The sequence below is a fragment of the Ovis aries genome, chromosome 2 (genome assembly GCF_016772045.2).
Source record: "Ovis aries strain OAR_USU_Benz2616 breed Rambouillet chromosome 2, ARS-UI_Ramb_v3.0, whole genome shotgun sequence".
Classification (NCBI taxonomy): domain Eukaryota; kingdom Metazoa; phylum Chordata; class Mammalia; order Artiodactyla; family Bovidae; genus Ovis; species Ovis aries.
In genome coordinates this window covers 43,546,537-43,568,109 of record NC_056055.1, presented here as the reverse complement: position 1 = coordinate 43,568,109, position 21,573 = coordinate 43,546,537, and the positions used below count along the sequence as shown (strand labels likewise).

Below are 21,573 nucleotides of genomic sequence, written 5' to 3'. Positions count from 1 at the left end.
GGCGTTCTTGCTTCTGCTTTCTACACCCCATGAAGCAGATGTGAGTTTTGTCCTGCCTTCTAACAAGGGAGGACACGGCACTGACCTCAGTCACCCAGAGTGACAAGGGACATCAGGTCTGGCTTCAGGTAGGCAGCTGGCACTGACTGTGGCCTCATGCCACCAAGATATGGGGCGGGCAATACAAATTCCTTCAAGTGGCCCAGGTCTAGTAGAAACAAAGAGCCAACAACGTAATTTCAATGACCGTCGAGCACTGTGGAGGAAGTAGAATAGGCTAATTGCAATGGCGGGGGTAGGCTGTTCAGTTAGATCTGAGAAGGTGCCTCAAAGGAGAGCATGGACAGGAAAGGGATGATGGCTACGTGTGGAGCTGGCAGAAGGACATTCCCAGGAGCAGAGGGTGCAAAGGGCCTGAGGCGGAACAAGCACAGAGATATGGGCAGAAAGAAGGCTGATGTGATTGCGGTGATGACACTGTTCTGGGCACTGCTCTGAGTGCCTTCAATGGATTCATGCCTTTAATCCTCATGACTCTGCCCAGAGGAGGGTATTATTAGCCCCATTTCTCAGATGTGGAAAGTGAGGTACAGAGAGGTTAAACAACTTGCCCCAAAGTCACACAGCCAGGATTCAGGCTCAGATAGTCTGGCCCTGTTTTTAACCACCCTGTGGGTGAGAGGGAGACATGAAAGTTGGAGGGCATTGGGAAGTCTCAAACTGAGAGCAGGGGTTAGAGTTGAGTCCGTGTGTGATCTTCTTGCCCAGGACGGGCAGCTCCAGAGCTCAGTTATAGCAAAGCCTATGTTCCCCTCAGGGCCTTCTTCCCTGCTTCAGCCTCAGGCAAGCGCCACTGTTGTTCTCCTTTCCTCTGACTCAGCCACAGGCAGTCAACAGCTAGACTGCTGATATTTGATTTCCACGTGCTGGCTGGTGGTGGGGATCAAATAGCAAAGATGGGGGGATCTGCACTGGAGCAGAGGCCTTTGCCCTTCACCCTTCCTCGGCCCAACCTCTTCTGTTTGTCAACAGGAAAGGGGTGGGCTGAGGTCGAGCAGGTGGTGACAAGTGGCAGGCCTGCAGGTGGCCGCCTGTCTGCACAAGCTGGGCTGCTAGAGGCAGGCGTGAGACGTCCCCGCTGGGGGGGGTGTTGAACTTGGCACTAGGGGATGGGATTAACCACCAGGGCCCAGGCTACTTCTCACTCCCCTTAGCACCTCCTGCCACCCCCCATAAATGTTAATGAACTCTACCCTTCTGCCCCCTCCCAGCTCCCTCATATCAGGGGAGAAAGTCAAAGTTTAGGTAGACTGAGGATGGACTACATAAGAGGGTCTCTGCCTCTCTCTCCCTCATTCCTGTAGCTCTTGCAGGAAGTGTCCTTCCTCTTAGCTGATGTGATGGATGGTAGTTTTGACATCGTCGCTTGTGGCCATTTCCTTTTGAAAAATTAGGAAGCTGAGACCAGAGAGGTGAAGGAACTTGCCACAGGTCACACAGCCTGGAAGGACCTGGGCCAGGGAAGGAGGATAAAATTCAGAGGCCGGGTCTGAAACAATCCTCACTTGGGGCCCATCACTAGGGTTCCCACGGGGTAAAGAAGCAAACAGAGTCAGAAACCAGGCCTGCAGGTGCAGAATAGGAAGGGATGAAGAGCACGAACAGGCTACCCAGCAGTGCCCCAGAGTCCCTGGCACCAGCCCCCTGGCTGAGCCCCAAGGCCAAGCTTGACAGCGGGCATCTGTTACCATGGAGACCCAGGCTGGGCTGGGGGCTGGCCAGTTAGAGCAGGCCCTTCCCCCACTGACAGGAACCAGGCTCTCTGGCTCAGAGACCTTGGACCTGGATGGAACTCCTCACACCTGCCTCTCCTCACTGCCTTCCATTCCCCGAGCTTACCCCATCACCCCAAGTTTAAGCCTCTCTGCTCTTACCTGTGAGTCCTAGGGAGTGAGGTCAGAAGAAGGTAGCTCTTAATACTCTTCCAGGGAGTAAGAGCAGGTGAGGATGAGGGCATGGCTTCCATAGAGGGAGCCGGCACCAATCATAGTGGAGAGTTAGAATCAGGACGTTGCCATGGGAGAGACAGAGTTTAAATGGGGCCCCTAGTGATGGTGCCAATGTGGAAAATGGAAATAACCAGGGGGACCATTGGTACCTTGTCCCAACTGCGCTGCTAACTAGTTGGGAGACCCTCTCTGGACCTCGCTGGCAAATGAGGAGGTGGGACCAGGTGAAGAATCTCCTAAGATCCCTTCCAGTTTTGACATTCTTTCCGATTGCATCCGGGGCTTCCCAGGTGGCACAATTGGTAAACAGCCCGCCTCCCAACGCAGGAGACGTAAGAGACATGGGTTCCATCCCTGGGTGGGTGGGGGGAAGATCCCCTGGAGGAGAATATGGCAACCCTCTCCAGTAATCCTCTCCAGCCTGGAGAATCTTACGGACCGAGGAGTTGGGCAGGCTACAGTCCGTATGGTCACAAAGAGTTGGGCACGACTGAGGTGACTGAGCATGCAAGCAAACATGCTGACTGCACATAGTTACAAAGATCAGGGCCAGGGCCGAGGCTGCACCCCCCAGGCCAGCTCAGGCTCAACTCACCCTTGAGCTCCCAGCGGGGCACCTGGGGTGGAGCTGGGAGTGAGCATAGAGTTGGACCCGGAGGTGTCCCTGCTTGTTGGTGGGTGGGGAGGGGTGGCAGACAACTTTGTGGATTGTTCCAGCTCAGGAAGGTGAGAAGGAGGCCTGAAGGTGAGAGTTTCTCCCTTTGCCTCATCTCTTTAGGTAAATAAATCCCCAGCCAGCACTTCCCCTTCTCTTCCCAAGCTGGGGGCACTGTGACCTCCAGGGAGCCTAGAGCTGAAGTGTGAGCTTCCCTCAGAGATGCCCCCTAAGCACTAGCCCCCTCCCACCATCAGCCACCTTCTGCAGGGAAGGAACCCTGGTGTAGAGTCCGTCGCTCATCAGCTTCCAGGACCAGGGATATTGGGTCATGTTGAATGGGTGCTGTGCTGGGCCGGGAGGGTATGGACACAGTAGAAAGAATGCACAGTGGAGGAGAAAGAGCAGGGACTTTGGAAACCTGACCACATCATTTGCTAGATGGCTATGTGAATGTGTGTTAGTCGCTCAGTCATGTCTGACTCTGAGACCCCATGAACTGTAGCCCACTGAGCTCTTCTATCCACGGGATTTCCCAAGCAAGAATACTGGAGTGAGTTGCCATTTCCTTCTTCAGGGGATCTTCCCAACCCAGGGATTGAACATGGGTATCCTGCAGTGGAGGCAGATTCTTCACCATTTGAGCCACCAGGGACTAGCTGGGTGATCCTGAACAAATGACCTATCGGTGTGCCTCAGTTTTCTCGCCTGCAGAATGGGGTGATACTTGGCATGGTACCGGGCAGTGGGACCACTGGGAGGTTGCTGGGCACTTTATCCCAGATAGCTGCTGGGGTACGAGAGGAGGAGGCCCCAGGCTCCTCTCAGCTCCCAGAGGCACTAGAGATGGCTGCTGGCCTGAGGGGAATGCCAAGTGGGGCCCAGAAGATATATCTCTGGCTTCTGCTTAAGCGTGACAATATCACTGGGTCCTCCAACATCCTGAGGCATCACTGTGCCCATCTCTCAGAGGAAACCACGGAGACCCAGAGGCAAGCGGCTGATGCCTGCTCTCCTCCAGGGGATCCACCCAAAGCCCCAGCTGAGCGGTCTCCCTGCCCCTGGCTCCCACGCTGGAGCACCCCCTATTTGCTGCTAGTCAGGAGAGCCTTAACCCCTCCTTCCTGGTGGTCAGACAGCAGATAGGGGGAGCAAGGGGTGACAGAGGCAGTGGAAGCGCCTAGCCAAGCCCACCTCCTGCCCCCTGGAGGGAGGTTCCTCCTTTTAAGGCTGCTCCTGGTAATTTACACCCAGAGAGCCAGAATCAGCGACCCCAGGCCTGGACTGATTGATACCTGCAGCTCACCCTTGGGGAGGTGGGCCAGGAGGAGGAGAGAGGAGGGACCCTGTTGTTGAGGTCCTTGAGGGTCTGGAACAACACGGGAGCCTGTCTTCCTGATCCAAAGCCCCCAGCAGCTCCATCCTCTGCGCTTGGGTAGCCCTGCCAGAGGCTGGCAGCGCCCCGCCAGTGGCTGCGCTTTGCAGTCTCACTGGCTGGGAAGGTGGACTCCTCACACCTCAGTCTCCCAATTATACCCTCCTCCCCCTCCCCCCTCCGCCCCTCTCTCCTCCTCCCCTCTCTCTCCTCTTCACTGAAAACCTGTGGCTCGAAGAGACCTTGGCTTCTCTGGGACTCTGCCCCTGGGGACTGCCCACATCTGCTCCTGACTTTGGGGGCAGGAGGGCAAACAGCCCCAAGAAATCTCTCCGGCAATGGGAGCCGCCCGCTTGCTGCCCAACCTCACACTGTAAGTGCACTGCTGTAGGACCCCGCTGTCTTGTTGCCATTTCCAGCCTCAGGGGCAGACTTAATGGTCCCGGGACTGCCACAAGGACCGCAGGGTGGGCACCTGGTGTGCCCTTTGGCTGGCTGTTCCGGCACCCACAACCAGGTCCACCTTGTCTCCCACACAGGTGCCTGCAGCTGCTGATTCTCTGCTGTCAAACTCAGGTAGGTGGGCATCCCCCCGACCCCCACCTAGCTTTTCCCCATCTCTCTCACCCTACCAATGCGGGGGTGGGGTACAGTCTCCTTTCGGTGGACAGAAGCATATCCTGGCCTCTTCCGCGGTGCAGAAGACTCAGGTTTGTGGGGCTGGGATGGCATGGGGTAGGAGATTTGGGGATTGACAGACGTTTTCATTTCAGCCCAGTTCCCCTGGGGTCTCTTCCGCTCCCTCCATCCCTCCACACTGGGTTCCCCCCAAGGCTAAATGCACAGGGGCGGCCAAGCCTGAGGGATGGAGCCCGGCAGTGGTCGGAAGAGGGCAGAGGTGATGGCTCAGGTGAGGCTTGTATCAATACTTGCAAGTTCCCGAGAAAGGACAGGTTTCCATGCAAAACCACCTGTGTGCACCCCGCACCCCACCCCACTCCCACCAACACAGATATCCTGCCAGTCATAGTCCTGGGGGGCATCTCGTGGGCACTCAGAATGCCCAGCCAGGGCGGGCGACTCCTTACCTATAGGGCAATGAGGTCAAGCCCAGAGGTTTGTATGGGACAAGATTCAAGGGTTTGCTTCTCCACAGCCCCCAACCCCAAGTCAGCCTCCCCCCAGCCTCAGCCCCCCGTGCGAGGCTCGGTCCCTTTTTGTGATTCTCCATAAAAGTGCAGCTATTAAAATGCACTGGTCCAGAACCGCTCTGGGAAGACATCGCTTGGCTTTCCCAGGCCAGAGGCCGGCTTCTCTTCATAGCCAGTGGGGACTTTTTTTGAAGGTAAATGCCTTTTCTCTGAGCGAGGGAAAGGGGCTGCCTTTGAAGCGGTGGGGGGGTGGGAGAGAGAGAGACACCCCCCCCTTTTCCTTCCCCCTTTTGCTCTAGCCCCCGTTCCAGGCCTTTTGCTTCACACATCCAGGGAGAGCAAGAAGAAAGCCCCCAGCCCGGCCAGGAGGGGGCTGGGGGTGGGCCCAACCTGTTCAGGAGGGGGAATTAGCACAATGGTGCGGCTGGCCAAGGCGTTTATGGCCTGGCTGAGGCCCCATTCAGGACTCCAGGAAGGTGGCAAAGCTGTCCTTTCCCCCTTGAAGTGCCCCCTCGCCCCCCTTGGTGGGGGGGCCAGCAGGCCGGACCACAGCCATGCTTGAGGAGCCGTCTGACAAGCAGCTGTCTACGGCAGGGGAAGGGGAGGTCCCCCACAACCCCCACCCCGCAGCGGGAACATGAAAGGGACAGGCCAGGTCCCGCGGGGAGAGCGACTTGTGGGCTGTGGGCTGTGGGGGGGCGTGGGGCTGCTTTTGTGCAGGGCTAGAAGGGGGATGGGGAGAGGAGGGGGTTTGGGAGAGGGGGCCCCCGCTCTGCTCCTGACCTGGAACAGACAGACAGGAGGAGGCTGCCCGCCAAGAGGGGCGGAGGGTCTGAACCTGGGCCAGGAGGCTGGGGCTGGGGACGGGCCGGACCCCCTCCCCCTGGCACGGAGGCAGGTCCCCCACCCCAAATGCTGGCCTTAGGTTTTCTCAGGGCCGTGGAGAAGTGGGATGGGCAGACCCTGCTCCCACGGGATGGGGTTGTGGCAACACTCCCAGGCTGTGGGGAGCTGGGGTCCGCCTTGGGCAGTGACACACACACATGAAGGGTTAACCCTGCGCAGGTTCCGCAGGTTCCGCTGTCAGCCTGGAGCTGCTCCCTCACCTCCCACTTCCTCCAAGCTGATACTTCCTACCCCTCCCTCCAGGAGACACAGGCCCCGTACAGATGCTGGGGCTGGGGGGTCTAGCTCTGTCCAGATGGCTGTGATTGAGCTGGGATCAAGGTGGACTCAGGAACCTGGGGCATGGAAAGGCTGCCCCAGCACAGGCCAGCAGGATCCACGTGGAGAAACATTTTAGAGCTAGAGCCAGAGCTGTCACCAGCAGCTGGGAAATGTCATCCAGGTGTGCACCTTGCCAGAGAGTGAGCAGGCAGGAAGTGGTCTGCTTCTTTCCCATTCAGCGCTGCAGATGGATAAGGAGAGACCATGCTGGAGAAGGCACTTGTCCTGGCTTTGTATGGAGCACAATGCATGGTGGCAACAGCCCCTTTCCCCGCTGGGGAAGCAGTGGGAGGCAGCATCACCCCCCGACTGGCCATGAGCCTCTGTGGCTGGGGCAGGTGGCCTCCCAGAACAGCCCCTGGGCCCCCGCTGGTAGTACCTCTCCACTTCTTCCACGAGGGAGGCCGCTCAACCCTAGAGCGGGGAGGAATGCTGGATGGGGCAATGGCTTCTCTGAGGGCCCTGAGCACCCAGGGGGAGTGGCAGAGGAGATGGGCGTGAGCTCAGGAGTTCTTGGTTGGCAGTGTAAAGAGGTGTAAAGAAATGCTTCCAGGGGCCCTGCAGGAGCTACAGATAAGAGTCTCAGTGCCCCCACAGTGGTCCATAGACCAGCTGCTGTGTGTGCACATACATGTGTGAGCGTGCACACATCTATGTGTGCATGTGCTAGGCCTGGGCTGTGCAGAGGACTGGGGAGACATCTGGTCACCCTGGCTAACAGAACCAAGCCCCTGGCATTTTGGAGAAGGGACAAGCTCCCATCCTAGAGGCAGAGCAGGGGTCTGTCACTAACCAGCTGTGTGGCCCCATGCCCCTCCTCCCTAGATTACAGAGATCATATAGCACCAGCTTGAAGCTTCCCTCCAGCTCCCAGGGTCACCATTCCAGACCTGAACTGTGTCCCCAAGTGTCCCTCGAGCCTGGGCAGCTACCGGTCCTCTGCTCCAGGGCAGACGAGGAGCCAAGAGATCATGATGACTGGTTCACACACTGGCCTGGGAAGGGCACGGCCAGGTGCCCCCTTCCCCCACCCCCCCTACTTCACAGGGCAAATGACCTGCCCTCACCACACTCACCTCCGCACCCCTCCCCCGGATAGACCTGCGGTGGTGTCACCCAAAGCAAATTGACACTATTTTTCCCTTGGTAACCGCAAAGGGGGAGAATCACCCGTCTCCTAATTTTAACCAGTACGTGAGGGACCAGGGCGCCATGACTGACCAGCTGAGCCGGCGGCAGATCCGTGAGTACCAGCTCTACAGCCGGACCAGCGGCAAGCACGTGCAGGTCACCGGGCGTCGCATCTCCGCCACCGCCGAGGATGGCAACAAGTTTGGTGAGACCCAGCCCTCATGGGAGGCCATCCCCACACCCCTGTCTGGCCTCACATGATCCAAGGGCCTCCCCATGCCCCTCACCCCCACCCCAAACTCAGAGGTCAGGCCCCCCCGCTGCACCCCTGGGCTGGCAGCCCCAATGGACGGAGGTTTCTCCCCCTCCCCACAGCCAAGCTCATAGTGGAGACAGACACATTCGGAAGCCGGGTGCGCATCAAGGGGGCTGAGAGTGAGAAATACATCTGTATGAATAAGAGGGGCAAGCTCATCGGAAAGGTGAGGCCTGGGGGACAGGGAGTAACAAATGAGTCATCTTCCTGGGGTGAGGGCAGGCCGGGTCCTGCAGCATCCCACCACCCTCTGCCGGGCCCCACCCAGAACTGTGACTTCTCTCACCCCACCATTCAGCCTCTCTCTGATCCCTTTAGTACCTGTGGGTCTAAAAGTCCTCTGAGAACACTGGCTGATCCATAAGGATCCTTGGCTCTGGTTTATGGGGTAATTTCTCAGTATAGTGAGGAAGAATTTTAGCACCTACATCACGTGCCAGCCCTGGTGTTGAGGGCTAAGGGCTGATCAGTGTTGAGAAGGCCAGAAGTTCCCCTCTTAACCCCTGCCCAAGGTAAGTGGAGTCCACAGGCTCCAAGTGGCAAAATTCATACTAACCACTTACTAGTGTAACCGCTAGTCACTCTCTCTGCAATGGTGGGTCCAGAGTTGTGCAGGGAGAATTCCACTTCCTTTTGCATCAGCCCATCCTGCATTCTGATTCTGGCTGTTCTCAAATATTTGCTTATTTTTGTCAAGTCTCAGTCTTCTCATCTGTAAAATGGGCATAGTGTCAAGATTATCTATAGAGCCAGATGGGTGGATGCCTGGTTCTCGACATAGTTGGTGTTTTACATACGTTTACCCCTTCTTTCCATCACACTGTTGCCTATCCTCCCCTCCGCCCAGCAACACCATTCACCCAGATGGAGGACTGTTCTGCTTAATGAGTGCCCACTGAGTGTGCACTGAACTGCATAGTTACCCTGATCATTACCCCCAGCTGGATAAACCAAGGCTCAGTCTGGCTACATACCTTGCTTGAGGTGTACAACTTAAAGGACAAGGTTGTGTTTAAGTTCAGGTCCGACTTCATCAAAGTTTGTTCCTCCCTCCACCTTTGCCTCTCCATCAAGAGTGCCCACCTCACCAGGCAGACATTCTTGGGCTCCCAGTCTCTGTGGTTCCCTCCCTGGTCCTATAACACAGGCCCATGAGGCAGACACGCCACCCAAGGTGGGCAGACAAACTCCCCTTCTCTCCTTCCTACCCCCCCGGCAGCCCAGCGGGAAGAGCAAAGACTGCGTGTTCACCGAGATTGTGCTGGAGAACAATTACACGGCCTTCCAGAATGCCCGGCACGAGGGATGGTTCATGGCCTTCACACGGCAGGGCCGGCCCCGTCAGGCCTCCCGCAGCCGCCAGAACCAGCGAGAAGCTCACTTCATCAAGCGCCTCTACCAGGGCCAGCTGCCTTTCCCCAACCACGCCGAGAGGCAGAAACAGTTCGAGTTCGTGGGCTCGGCCCCCACCCGCCGGACCAAGCGCACGCGGAGGCCACAGCCCCTGACGTAGTCGGGACCGGGGACGCCGCCCCTCGCTCTCGGGCTTTCCCGTTCCCCTCCCTTCCTAATCCAAAGACTGGGCTGGGGTGGGGGCCGGGGAGCCAGAGCCCCCAAGGGGGATGCTGAGGACCACCGAGCATCACAGCCGCACAACCCCCACCCCACCCCCGCTGGAAAGGGGCAGGACTGCCACTAACCAGGGCGGCTCCCCGGGGCCCCACGCTGGAGTCTCCCCTGAGGGTGGGGCGGGCCCCCAGGAAGGAAGGTAGAAAAGTCAGTCTCCCTGAACCGAATGGGAAAGTCAGCGGATTCAAGGTTCCTCAAATTCTCCTCCCCATTTCCCTCAGTCTGCCCCCAGCCTCCGAATTCTTCCTGGCCAGACGGTAGGAAGGGACTTTTGTTTTGGTTTCAGAAAAAAAAAAAAAAAAAAGAGGGAGAAAAAAAAAAAAAAAGAGCGCTGGCCATTCTTCACATTCCACTACCTAGGCCTGCACCCCCAATCCCTCAACTCCCAGCCCCGGAATAAAACCATTTTCTTGCAAACAGGTTATCTGAAGGGGCGCGGGAGAATTGCAAAACTGAACTGGGGACAAACTAGGACAAACTCCTCTCCGAGAGGAGAGGAGGCGAGCGCACAGGCCCGGGCGTGGTGCGACAGGTGGAGGCCGGGCTGGGCCCCGCACGTCCCTGCAGGGGCAGGGGACACGGACAGGGGCAGCCAAGAGGGAGGGATGGCCGGCAGGCTCCGCACCTCCACCCCGCAGGAGGCTGGCGGCCCACGGCGCGCCCCTCCTCCGCGGGCTCGAGTTTCCTGGCTGGCACCGCGCGTCCAGTGCGACCTGCTGGGGCGCAGAAACCCCAATCCTGGGGCCGGCCGGAGCCACCGGGGCCGAGGACGCCTCCAGGGCAGCCGCAGGCGCTGCAGCCTCCTCGCCCGGAGCCAGATTGCTTTTTTCCGGTGAGGAGGTCGGGTGGGGGAGGAGCGCGGAGGGGCAGAAGGGGAGGGAGGACGAGCCCGCGTCCCGAGTGCCCAGGTCCCCGCGGGGGGCAGGGCGGGGGCCGCACCTGGGGGAAAACGCGATTAGAGGCTGTGGCTAGAAAAGGCGGGGTGTTCCGGGCGGCTGGGGCAATCCTCCCCGCCTTCCTCCCAGCCCCGAGCTCCTCTGGTGGGCTTTCCAGACGCCTCCAGGTGTGCATTTGGGGAGTGGAACTAAGAGGCCGTAAAACCCGCCCCTTTCCTCTTTTGCCACGGCTTTTAATCTTGTCAAGGGGGGAGGCCCTTCCTAGCAGTGGCCCCTTCTCTGCTCTTCTCTCGGAACACTCTCTCGGAGCCCTCTCTTCTGCGGATGGACCCCCCCCTCCCCCAGCCTCAATTTCCCTTCCCTTTCTGCGAAAATGTTAAGGGGAGAGGGGGTGTGGATTTTGGAGAGAGAAGAAAGGAGGAAAGACATCCCTTTTTCCCCTCTTCTCCCAACAGTGGCCTAAAAATAAGGAAAGAATGGAAAGTGGTGGGGGGGATGGGGGCTGGTTTAGTCAAAAGGGGAGGTGAGTGGAGTGTGGTCCAAGTGGATGGGGGGGGGGGGATCAGTCACCTCTCCCTGGGTGAGGACTGGAGCCCAGGCTGACACCCCCAACTCCTGGGGAATTTAGACAGCCATAGCCAAGAGGGAGGTCCCCAAGCCATTCTCCCTCCAGCTTGTCATAATTGCTTTTCACTAGGTTGCTTTTTCCTCTCCCCCCGCAATCACAAAGAGTCTTAATCCTGGCGGGGACTGCGGGAAATGTGTAGGGGTCGTTTTCTGCAGGGGAGAGTAGGGAGGGTGGTCTGGAACTACTGCACATAACAGGCGAGTTCAATGGGATTTTCAGGGAAGGGGCAACGCCCCGTAATTACCTGAGGACAAAGGGTTGGGGCCCTAGGTGTGGAAGACTGGACTTGGGGGGCTGAGGGAGGGGGCTGAGAAGGAGGTGTGCTGAGGAGGGGGAGTTCTTACAATCCCTCCGATTTCCGCAGGAATTTGAGACATTCTTTAAAACTCTGGACCATTTCCCCCCAGCCGGGCTCTCAGGCCCACCCCCACCCCTCCCTGGCTGGGGTTAGAGAGAGCTTCAAAGGTGCACGGGGCCCTTTGTCTTGCCTCCCCTTTCTTCTCTGCCTTTCTCCGGCCCCTCCCTCCCTCTCCGTGACCTCCCCAGCTCAGACAGGCCTCTGGGGGCCGGTTCCAGAAAGCCCTCACTGTTTCCTTTCTTGCTTTTTGAGGTGGTGAGACCTGGCGGGGAGGGACAGGGAACGGGGAAGGGTGAGAGAGGAAGGCAGCTGGGGAGGCCTGTGCCACCTCTGACAGTGCCCTAGCCCCACTCCCACCCCAAGCCTGGCCAGTCTCGGCCCCACTTGTGGTCATGGGTCCCCGGCTGGGCCCTAGTAGCCATCTCACCCCACCGTTTCATGCCTCTGCGGAGTGCAGGCTCTGCACCTGGGGTGCCTCTTCATGCTCTGTGGAGATATGGAGAGTGCAGAGAAAAAAAAGTATGTTCAGCTCATTCCCTCCTACCTGGCGGTGATTTCCAAGATGCTAAAAGGAAGAAAGCAAAGGAATGGTCTCTAATAATGGGACCTGGTGTGGGGGCGTGGGGGTGCAGAGGTGGGATTGAAACTATCTGTGACTGTGGCAAGAACTTGAAGGAGAATTCCCCTAGACCTCTGATGGCCGCAGCAGCTCTGGTTGCTTCTGGGTGCCCTTAAGTATTCCAAGCCAGTGTGAGGGTTGGGAATGGACATAGTGGGTTGGAAGACAACCGCTTCAGGGAGGGTGTGGCAGGAGGGGGGCAGTGGCAGCTCACCTCAAATCCTGTGCTCCGTTTAGGATGCCCAAGAACTCTGGCTAAGAATAGCCTACCTATTGATCTCACCTTTTCTGTCCTGTCCTCCAAACAGCCAGCTGAGGCAAGAGGGCAGCTGAGGCAGGAAGTCAGGGCAGAGATCCTCTCATGCTTTAGCCCTCCAAGCAGGCCTCTAACTAGCGTCTGTCTGTTCAGTCCCTCTGACTCCCCTGCCTGGGAAGTCAGTCACCCAGCCCGTCTCACTACCCTGGACACTTGGAAGGACCACCTGTCCTGGAAGCTCTTTCCTCCCTGGCCCACCCTAAACCGTCCTTTCTTCCTTCTCTCTGTCTTAGACTGTTTCTTTCCTGGCCCTGCTTCATAGAAACATGCCCTGAGATTTGTGCCACTCTCTTATTCCCCTGTCTCTGAGAAAACCAGCTTGTCAGCCTTGCGCCCAACTGCTTTCTCCACCAAACTCTGCACCTTGGCTGGACTTCCTGAGGTGCAGAGACACTGAGCTCTGTCTCAATGACTGCAGTGGCTTTCCACGTGGTCTCTCTCCTACACACACATTCCTCAGGACATCACATAGTTTGTTCAACTCGCCTTGCTTTCTCTTACGCCACAGCTCTGCCTCTATCACACCATCTCTAGCAGACTCAGCATGGCTTGCAAGCTCCTGCCCAGTCCTGCCCAGGCGCCCCCTTCAGCCCTATCCTTCAAGAATGCTGGCAAAACTACAACTCTTGCCATCCAACAGGTACACTGGGCCTGTTTTGTTTTTGGCTTTTTTTGGCCATGCCACACAGCTTGTGGGATCTTAGTTCTCTGACCAGGGATCAAACCTTTTCCCTCTGCAGTAGAAGCATAGAGTCCCAACCACTGAATTGCCCAGGAATTCCCCGTGGACCCATCTTTGCTGAAGAGTTTCCCGTTGCCCAGGATACCCTTCGCCAGCATGCTGGCATGTCCAGACCACAGCCATCTCCTCAGCTCCACAGATGCCCTTTACTCCCCCAGGGACGATGGCCATCTCTGCTGTCCCTGGTGCCTCTGGCCACAAACTTGCCCTCGCTTTAGGGCACGTATCATGGCTTTTCCAGAACCGTACTTACTGTGGTCCTAATAAGAGCATAGTCCTGGTTCTGCGGGACAACACGGGACTCTGATGTAGATTTAGTCAGTGTTTGGCTCGCCCGTAATACCCAGCACAGTATGTTTCACAGAGTATTTATTGAAGAAATAAACCAACTGGAGACCCAGAAAGAAGTCCAGCACCTTGTGGTCCCTGAAGGTGGAGGTAGGATGAAAAGTCAGAATCCTGCCTCTAAGCTCCATCCTTAGGTGGACTTGAGCAGGAGTGTCCTAAGCAGTTAATCCAAATCTTTATGTATTTCCTACAACATACAACCGCTGTGTTACTAAAAAGATGGACAGGATAGTGTGTCATCCTCTGTCAAACTCAAGATGCTGGAAATTTAATCGAGGCGGGGGTAGATAAACCTATGGGGCTTCCCAGGTGGCCGGAATGGTAAAGAACCCACCTGCCGGTGCAGGAGATGTAAGAGATGTGGGTTTGATCCCCGGGCTGGGAAGATCCCCTGGAGGAGGTCATGGCAACCCACTCCAGTATTCCTGCCTGAGAAATCCCGTGGACAGAGGAGCCTGGCGGGCTACAGTCTACAAGGTCATAGAGTCGGACTCAACAGAAACAGCTTAGCACATAGGCTATACCTACAAAAAGGCAGTTCTTTTTAAGGACTGTGGGAATCTGTCTCTTACCCCTAATGGATATACCATGGATTGCAAAGCGGCATTTGGTACATTCATGGGAATTCCCTAATGGTTTAGTGATTAAGGAGCAGGGGCGTGGGTTTGATCCCTGGTCAGGGGACTAAGATCTCACATGCCACACTGTGGCAAAAAAAAAAAAAGGTGGTATATCCCCAAAGAGTGAAAGGGGAGGAAATAAAGATACTGATGTGTACTGAACTCCAGAGATGTGCCAGGCAGCACACAAGGCGAGCTCACATTGGAACCCCTCATTTAATGGGTGAGATTATTCCCATGTCATGTGTGGATGGGCTCAGACTCCGAGATGTTAACTCACCCATGCCCGCAGACAGGGAGGAGGACAGTCAGGATTCTCTCCTGTCTGTGACACCTATAGTGCGATGTCCTCCACTCCTTGGCCAGGCACAGTGGCTCCAGGGATGTATACAGGGGGGCGGTGCTGGGAAGAGCTGGGGTTTGCATGATCTTGAAGAATGAACAGGATCTCTGTTAGCAAAGAAGACCCACAAGGGGGAAATATTGAGAGTGAAAACAGCAGGGGAAGAAGGGCTTTGAGACAGGGAAATGTTGAGATTTGTTACAGGGCAAGGAGGAGCTGTGAGCAGTGAATGGGTTTGGCTGGCACTGAAAGTTTGCATTCGGGCAGTAGCAGGAAAGGATTGAGCCACGTTATGGCGATTAGGTCTCTGCTGCGGCAGGAGGAGATGGTGAGGGGCTTTGAGAAGGGAGGTGACCAGGTGCAATTGTGGGGTAAGGGACTGGAGGAGAAGGGCTGGTCTGGGGCAGCCGCTGGAACTAAGGTTCTGGGATCTGACAGTCAGTCCAGTGCTCAGAGATAGGGGATGTATCTTCCAAACTGATGAGAAAGGCTCACTCGGAGGCCTTTGTCTTTCTTTTTGTTCCGCTGGCCCAGTTCTCTGGCACTGTCCCTTAGCCGCCCAGGGGCCCAGCCAGCCTCTCCAGGAGTTAATGTTTAGACCTCTTTGGGCAGGTCATGCAGGGGGCGGGGCAAGGGGTACTGGAGTGAGACCAGAGGAGGGCACAGGCCCCAGGGAAGGGGCAGGCTGCAGGGCCAGCATCCAGTCAGGATAGCTGGCACCAGTGACCTTGCTCGGGAAAGAACCAAGAACTAGGTATCTTGGGCCTGGGACCACCCTCCTGAGAGGGTCAGGAGCCCCCACCCCCTCCTGTGGACTCCAGCACCCATCCTCAAGGCCTTGAGGCACTGCTGAGCCTAAAGGTAAGCTCGCTCCTCCTGTTAGCAGCCTGCTGGGTGCAGCCCAGCGGTGCCCAGGAATCCTGCCCAGGCCCAGCTTACAGGTAACCTGGTGTTCAGGTGTGCTTGCTTCTGGGATTGAAGCTTTTTGCCTCCAGTCTCCTCCCAGCCTGATGGGGTGACCGGCAAGCAAGGGGGAAGACTGGGCCATTCCACCGGCCTTGAGGAGTCTGGGACCTCCGCAAGAGGAGAGGGCTAGAGGCAGAGCAAGTCTCCCCATAGGGCAAGACCAGAGATGAGGGGAGGCAGGTGAGGGAAGGGCCTTCTGGCCTGGCTGTGCCCTCGCAACACACACACACAGACACACACACACATCACATACACACATCAGGATCCCTCAGCAAGGAATGACCTTGACAGCTACCAAGCCTCAGGTCGACAGAGGGAGCCCTAACTCCGCAGTCCCCTTGGCTCCAGGGCTGGCTCTCGGGAGTTTCACCCAAGGTATTGGCCTGCCCCTGGACGGACATTCCTACGGACTGAGGGACAGTGGGAATGGGCCCTTTGGGAATGAAAGAGCTCTCTTCCGAGCTCCGACCTTCCTCTCAGTCAGGGGAATGAGAGAGTCTATGGCTGGGAGGAGGTGCTCAGAGAAAGTGGAGGGGTGGCACCGGAAGACGTCTGAACCCCCTTGGCCTGAGTGCCCAACCCCAGCCACACCCAGGGCCTCTCCTTCCTGCCAGAAGCCGCCCTCTGACCCTTCAACAGAAGCTATCCCTCCCTTGTTCCTACTGTTCTTCCCAACTCCACGCTGTGTTTTCTCCACTGGGGGATGTTGCCCAGTGCCGTCTCCCTCCCCAAGACAGGCCTGTTATCTGGCCCTGAATTAAGGTTCTCCTGAGGCCTCCTCGGAGCCAATCCCAGAGCCTTATAGAAGGAGAGGGAAGGGGAGAGTGGTGGGGCTCTTGAAGCTCCCTCACCCCCACCCCAGCACTGAGGCCCCCTCCCTCTATCACCGAAGAGGAGGCAATAGGAGTCACAGCCGCCTCCTCCCCCCTCCCTGCCGCTGCTGCCTCTTAGGCTGAGCTGGCAGGTTGTCTTGGCAACCGGAGGCGGAGAGGAGATGCGCCGAGGGATGGAGGTATATGTCACCGAGGAAGCCGCTGTGCTCCTGCCCCACGCCCCAGGCCCTTGAAGGTACCAGAGAACCCCCCCATCCCCTCCCCCTCCCCCTGCCCTTTTCCCTCACCCCCCAACTCTCTATCCAGTGTGCTTGTTTCCCTGGGGAATGCTCCACTCCTATCCATTCCTCCTGAGCCACCTCATTCCAGGCCCCTGTCTCCGGCTGTCGTTCCTGGCGACAGCTCATTCCAGCCCTACCTCTGGGGACCCTGGCACCGGAAGGCAAATCTCCTGGAATGGAGTCTGGGGGAGGGGGTGGCACATGGAAACAGAGAAGGAGCCAAAGTAGTGGGAAAAAATGAAAAATTCTAAAGGGCTATCTGGCGTTTGGTCTCCTGGAGTGGGAGATGGAGGCTGTGCAGGACTAGGGTGGGGCCAGGACAATAAGGGTGGTGCTGCAGGGTCAGAAAGCTGAGAGGCCAGGCTGGCTGTCTAGAAAGGCCTGGTTCCCCTCTGCTGGGTGTGTGGCCTGCTCCTGCCACATCACGGGTGCACCTCTTCCGGCAGCATCTCCTGGCCTTTTTCTTATGGTTCCATGGATCCTGTGTTTCTCCCTGTCTCCCCGTTCCGCAGTACATCCAACAGCTAAGCCCAGATTCTTTTCACTCTTCCTCAGCCACTCAGCGACCTGTCGTCTTAATTTCTCCTTTCTGGAGCCCATCCTTCAGGATTCTTTCTTCTCTGTCTCCCACTAACCCAGACACATCTCTCCCTTCCTGTCCCTACCTGTCCTCTCCTGCCCTTCTCTCTTTAGAAAGAAGTTCCAGAGCACACTCTCACCTGTCCCCTCAAGACCCTCCCCCTGTGATTTTTCCATTCTGTTACCCCAGAGCCCCCTCCCCAAAGTCTAGATTTCCCCAACGAAAGCTGATAACATCAGCTGAACGGCTGTGGGCAGTGGTTACCAGGGCAACAGTAAGGACTGCCTAGGTAGGCAAGTGCACAGAGGTGGAGAGGGGGCAGGGCTGGGGCCAGAGTCAGCTGGCAGGGTTCCCTCACCTGCTTCCAGGGGTCACACATGAACCAGACTCTGCGCTGAGCCCAGAGGGAACCAAAAGGCCAATGACAAGGTCCCGGAGTGGGGGGTGGTTTTCCCAGTGTCTCTGTTCCCACAGTTCTACGGAGGGGCCTGGGCATGCCCTGGCAAGAACTTCTCTTTTGCAGACCCTGCCCTGGAGAGAGGATTGTGTCCTTCCCACTAACCACTGCTGTGCTCTGTCCCCCAGAGATTTGGGTTATGGAAGGGCCAACTTGGTCTCTTGTCCTGAGGACCTGGTCTTCTGAATCCTCCCATTCTGTCCTCCCCAGGAGAGGGTTAATCCTTGGGTAACCAATTCTGGCATCCAGCCCACACACTCCTCCCCTTCAGTCATCTCTGGGCTTTCACACCCTTCACATCCCGGCGGGGGTGGGGGGCGGCGGTGTGGAGGGGGAGGCACAGACCCCAGAGGCCTGGCTGGTGGTGGGTGATGAGTGGGAGAGACAGGTGCTTGGAGAAACCAAGTGTTGTCACCCCTTCTGTGATCAGTAGAGCCCCCTCCCCCATCCCCCACACAAGCGCTGGCTGTTTAGGAGGCTCGAGGGGCTGTGTGTGTGAGCATGAGTGTTGCTGGGCAGGGGGTGAGTGTGGGAAAGGGAAAAAGGCCAGCGGCTGGCCGTGTCTGCTTCCGATTCTGCTTCGTCATGATGCCTGGTTAATGCTCCTCTTGTTTGAAATGGATTGAGCTGCAGCGAGCAAGCGAGGTGGAAGAGCCGACACACAAACACACACCCGCAGGCCAGCGGCCACACGCTATCAGCTGGAGGTGGGGAGGGTGCAGGAGTGGGGAGCTGTGGCCCGCCCTGCCGCCGCGTCTGCCTGGCCTGCCCACCCGCGCACACGCCCTCCCGCCTGGCCAGGGATCGAGATCCGGGATCAGCAGAGGAGTAGGGTGGGGGTGAGGGAGTGGGGACCCAGAGGGTAGGTCCCCTCCTTCGCCAGCTCCCCACCCACTCGCCCACCCCAAGCCAGCTTTTATCTGGTTATTTGTACTCCGGGAAAGCACGCTGGGTTCCTGGAAGAGTCTCCTATTACCTGGACTCTGAGCAAAAGCTGCAGCCCCGGATCTGCGTCTGCCCCTGCCGGCTTGGGGCCTCAGAGCATCTGGGCCTCAGTGTCTGGGAAGAGGTAGGTGGCAGGACCCCTGACATCCCCCCCATTCCCCTCCCTGCCTCTCTTCTCCTCTGTGGGCATTTTGGCCATAGCACCTGCCTGGAAGTGAGGTTCTGAGTGGGGGTAGGAGTCCTTGGGGAGGGGTCAGCTGTGGCCCCTTGTTCAGTGGGAGAATGGGCTGGACCCTGAGGCTAGCCGGGTTTGGTCTGATCCACCTCCTTCTGATTTGGGGGGCTGGGGTGAGCCATGGTATCACCAGTATCACCGAGTAGCCCTCTTCACCTAGCTATGCTGGCCAGAAGTCCCAGTGATGGTGGGTTGTGGGGGGTGGGGTGAGTCGCCTGGTTTGGTTGGAGAGCTTTCTGTCTTTGCTGAATGACTGGGAGGGGAGTGGGGGCTGCCGGTCTGCCAGTCTCCTGCCACCTTGCCCCTCTTGAGAGGGGAGTAGTTCACTCAGAGGCCTGAGTGCCATTGGTGTAGGGCCTGCTCCTTGGGGGAGGGGCCCAAGGAGCCCCCTTCCAGCCCTTAGCTGGCCAGGCTAGGTGGCAGGGCGTGGCCACAGGCCTGACTATGGTGCTCTCCGTGTAGGCTGTAGAAATGCTTGAAGGGGAGGTGGGTGCAGGGGAGCTGAGCAGATGCAAAGGCACCCAAGGAGGATCAGAAGCACGCCCTTGCTAGCTCTGCCCCTCCCTCTGCCTGGCAGGCCAGGCTCCCTGCCCTTTACGGGCAGAGTGTTTTCTTCCCAGGGGACTGGGTTGCCAGGATTCGAGTCAGGGGAGCAAGGACAGGTATGGGAAAAGGCAAGCAGTCTTGCTTTGGGAAGGAGGGGACACGGGGAGTGCCCACGGGATGGGTAAGTGGGGGCTCTGTGTGCCTTGCCATGCACATGCTTGGGGAGGGGGTGTCAACCCATGGGGCAGGTGACTGTGAGCCTGGAGAACAGCAGACAGGTGGGGGGTGTGAGCGGGTGTCAGAGGCACCGCATGGCAGCGTGGGGGGGTCCTTGCTGGAAAAGTGGGGGCGTGATCTTGCAAGCAGTGTGTGTTTGCTCTGCACCTGTGTTTCAGCAGGGGCTGCCTGTGTAGGTGAAGTGCCTGTGTCCCTAAGGGGGAGTCTGCGCTCCGTGCTGCCAGCCTTGCCATGGCCACATGTCCAACACCTGAGCCAAATTGTCCACCTGGGGGTGCAGGTCTGAGGAATTCCTCCTTCGGAGCTTATGTGTGTATGTAAAGACCAGAATAGGGATGCCCCCAGGATTCAGGAAACTGAATTTGGGAGGCCATCTCCCTTGCATCTCCCTTGCACCAGCCCTATCCATCCAGCTGGTTAAAGTGACACCACCATCTGCCCACAAGACCAGCTATAAATAGAGGCCAGAGCAGGAACAAGCCGAGGACCAAGCAAACCTGAGGGGCTGGGGGGCATAGAAAGGTGAGCCTCTTCAGAGCTGGGGGTGTAGATTGAGGATACAGAAACCCAAGAGAGAGCTAAAAGAAACCGGAAGATGAGATGCATATTTAGGGGAGCGGGGAGGAAGAGGGTGCCTAGGGCCGGGCCCTGCTGTCATCAGAAGTAAGGGGCAGCAGGGCCTTAAGCAGGTTCCCGAGATGGGACTCAGATTTCGGGCCCTCCTGCCCCTGTGTGATGATGCTTCGCCATAGCGTGAGGGGGTGCTGTTGGGGGTTGGCATTAGAGGAACCTCAGCCCTACTCCTAGCAGATAGACCAGGGCTTAAACATGGGGGTGGGGAAGAAGGATAAAAAGAGAGAAGGGGAGTGGAGACTCCAACAGTCTTAAAAAGGTGCAGGCGCAGGCTTGGCACAGGATGTTTCCATGAACCACCAGCCCAGGGTAGGGGAATCTGAGGGGCAACTGTGGGTGTCCCCCCCTACCCAGACACAGACACAGACCCCACCCTCAGGGCCTCCCCTGTAGGGCCAGGCTGCTCTGGCCCACCCTTCCCCTCTCCACCCTGGGATGCTGTTTTGGAAACTGGTGACCTAGCTGGATCCTGCCTTTATTTCTGGCATTGAGTTGTTGCCACAGTAACTGCGGGGGTGGGGCCGGGAGGGGGAGAGGGTAAAAGGGAAACAGAGCCAAGGGAAGAAAGATGAAGAAAGGAAAGAAAAAGGGGATGAAAAGCAGAAAGAGCGGGATGGGACTCAGAAACGGGGTGAAGCAGGCAGGGACACTGTAAATGAAACTGGTGAAAAAGGAGAGGAGTAGAATCGTGCTCACCTGACCCTTAACCTACGGGGACAGCCTGCCCATTGCGTAACCAGTTTACCCGTTTACTGTCTGCACAGCCAGCCTCCAGCCTGGCTTCTCCATGCCCCAGGGCACAGAGCCCGTATGCCAACCCCTTCCCCCAACCCCCAGCCTCTCTGCTCCTTGTCCACAGGCCAGTTCAGCGAGCAGGATTTTAGTGGCTCCGCAGTATAAGGTTAGCGCACGGGACCGCAAATCGCAAGTCCCCATTAAAGTGGGATCTTTGGGGACCCACGGAAAAGAGCATCCATTGGCTTTGATCCGAGATAGACCTGGGTAGGAATTCCAGCTTGACTTTTATGGGGAGGTGCGAGGGTAGGGGCGGGGGTAGTTGGCAAGTCAATCTCTCAGCCCAGCCGTATTCTCATCACCTAATGGGGAGACGTAAACGTGTGTGAAGCTAGAGAGGATGGGTGCAAGTCCCTGGCCCAGAGCGAGTGGTGGTTGGTTTAGAACGCGGGCGGGGGAAAGCTGACTAGAGGATCCAGACCACCGGTCGAGCCTCCATTTCTCAAAGTCCAGGGAGCCGAGGCAGGTTCAGCTCCTACCTGGAACCGGCCCCAGCGAGGATGGGTGGGCGGGCCTTATCACCCAGGCCAAGCGGCTCTAGTTGCTATGGAGACGGGGCGGGCGGTGTGAGGTGGAACCGGGCTGGGGGTTAAGATAAGGCGCAGCTGTACAGCTGGGGGAGGGTGGGGCGGAGATGGAAGGACTGGGAGCAGCGGCGCAGCTGAGATGGCCCTTCCGCCACCTGGGCTGGCCTTCCTCCGC

The 21,573-nt window shown here is 57.7% G+C and overlaps 2 protein-coding genes across 12 annotated transcripts in view; both read left to right on the top strand.

Annotated features, from left to right (window-relative positions):
• Positions 1-4,276: 4,276 nt before the first annotated feature.
• FGF17 (fibroblast growth factor 17) lies at positions 4,277-10,079 on the top strand. Of its 2 annotated transcripts, none has more exons than XM_060409231.1 (5): positions 4,277-4,412; positions 4,579-4,615; positions 7,609-7,753; positions 7,924-8,030; positions 9,084-10,079. In XM_060409231.1, the coding sequence occupies exons 1-5, from the start codon at positions 4,378-4,380 to the stop codon at positions 9,375-9,377; spliced, it is 618 nt and encodes a 205-aa protein (XP_060265214.1). In that variant the 5' UTR covers positions 4,277-4,377; the 3' UTR covers positions 9,378-10,079. The 2 variants fall into 2 exon arrangements, with proteins under 2 accessions (XP_060265214.1, XP_027819702.1); XM_027963901.3 differs by having other exon boundaries at positions 7,576-7,753.
• A 105-nt stretch (positions 10,080-10,184) lies between these two features.
• The window catches only part of DMTN (dematin actin binding protein), a 30,915-nt gene continuing 19,526 nt past the window's right edge, over positions 10,185-21,573 (top strand). For 4 of the 10 annotated variants that reach the window (XR_009599178.1, XR_009599175.1, XR_009599177.1 and 1 more), the window contains exon 1: positions 16,344-16,397. The gene's annotated coding sequence lies outside the window, so the exon portion shown is untranslated. Of the gene's footprint in view, positions 10,326-16,343; positions 21,079-21,573 lie in introns of those variants that run through there. The other 6 variants (XR_009599179.1, XR_009599176.1, XR_009599172.1 and 3 more) reach the window with 5 other exon arrangements.

Excerpts from the sequence above, each read along its gene's own strand:
- FGF17 (XM_027963901.3), top strand. The coding sequence starts at position 4,378 with ATGGGAGCCGCCCGCTTGCTGCCCAACCTCACACT. Across the intron at positions 4,413-4,578 it reads TTGCTGCCCAACCTCACACT|GTGCCTGCAGCTGCTGATTC; the intron begins GTAAGTGCACTG and ends TCTCCCACACAG. Across the intron at positions 4,616-7,575 it reads TTCTCTGCTGTCAAACTCAG|GGGGAGAATCACCCGTCTCC; the intron begins GTAGGTGGGCAT and ends GTAACCGCAAAG.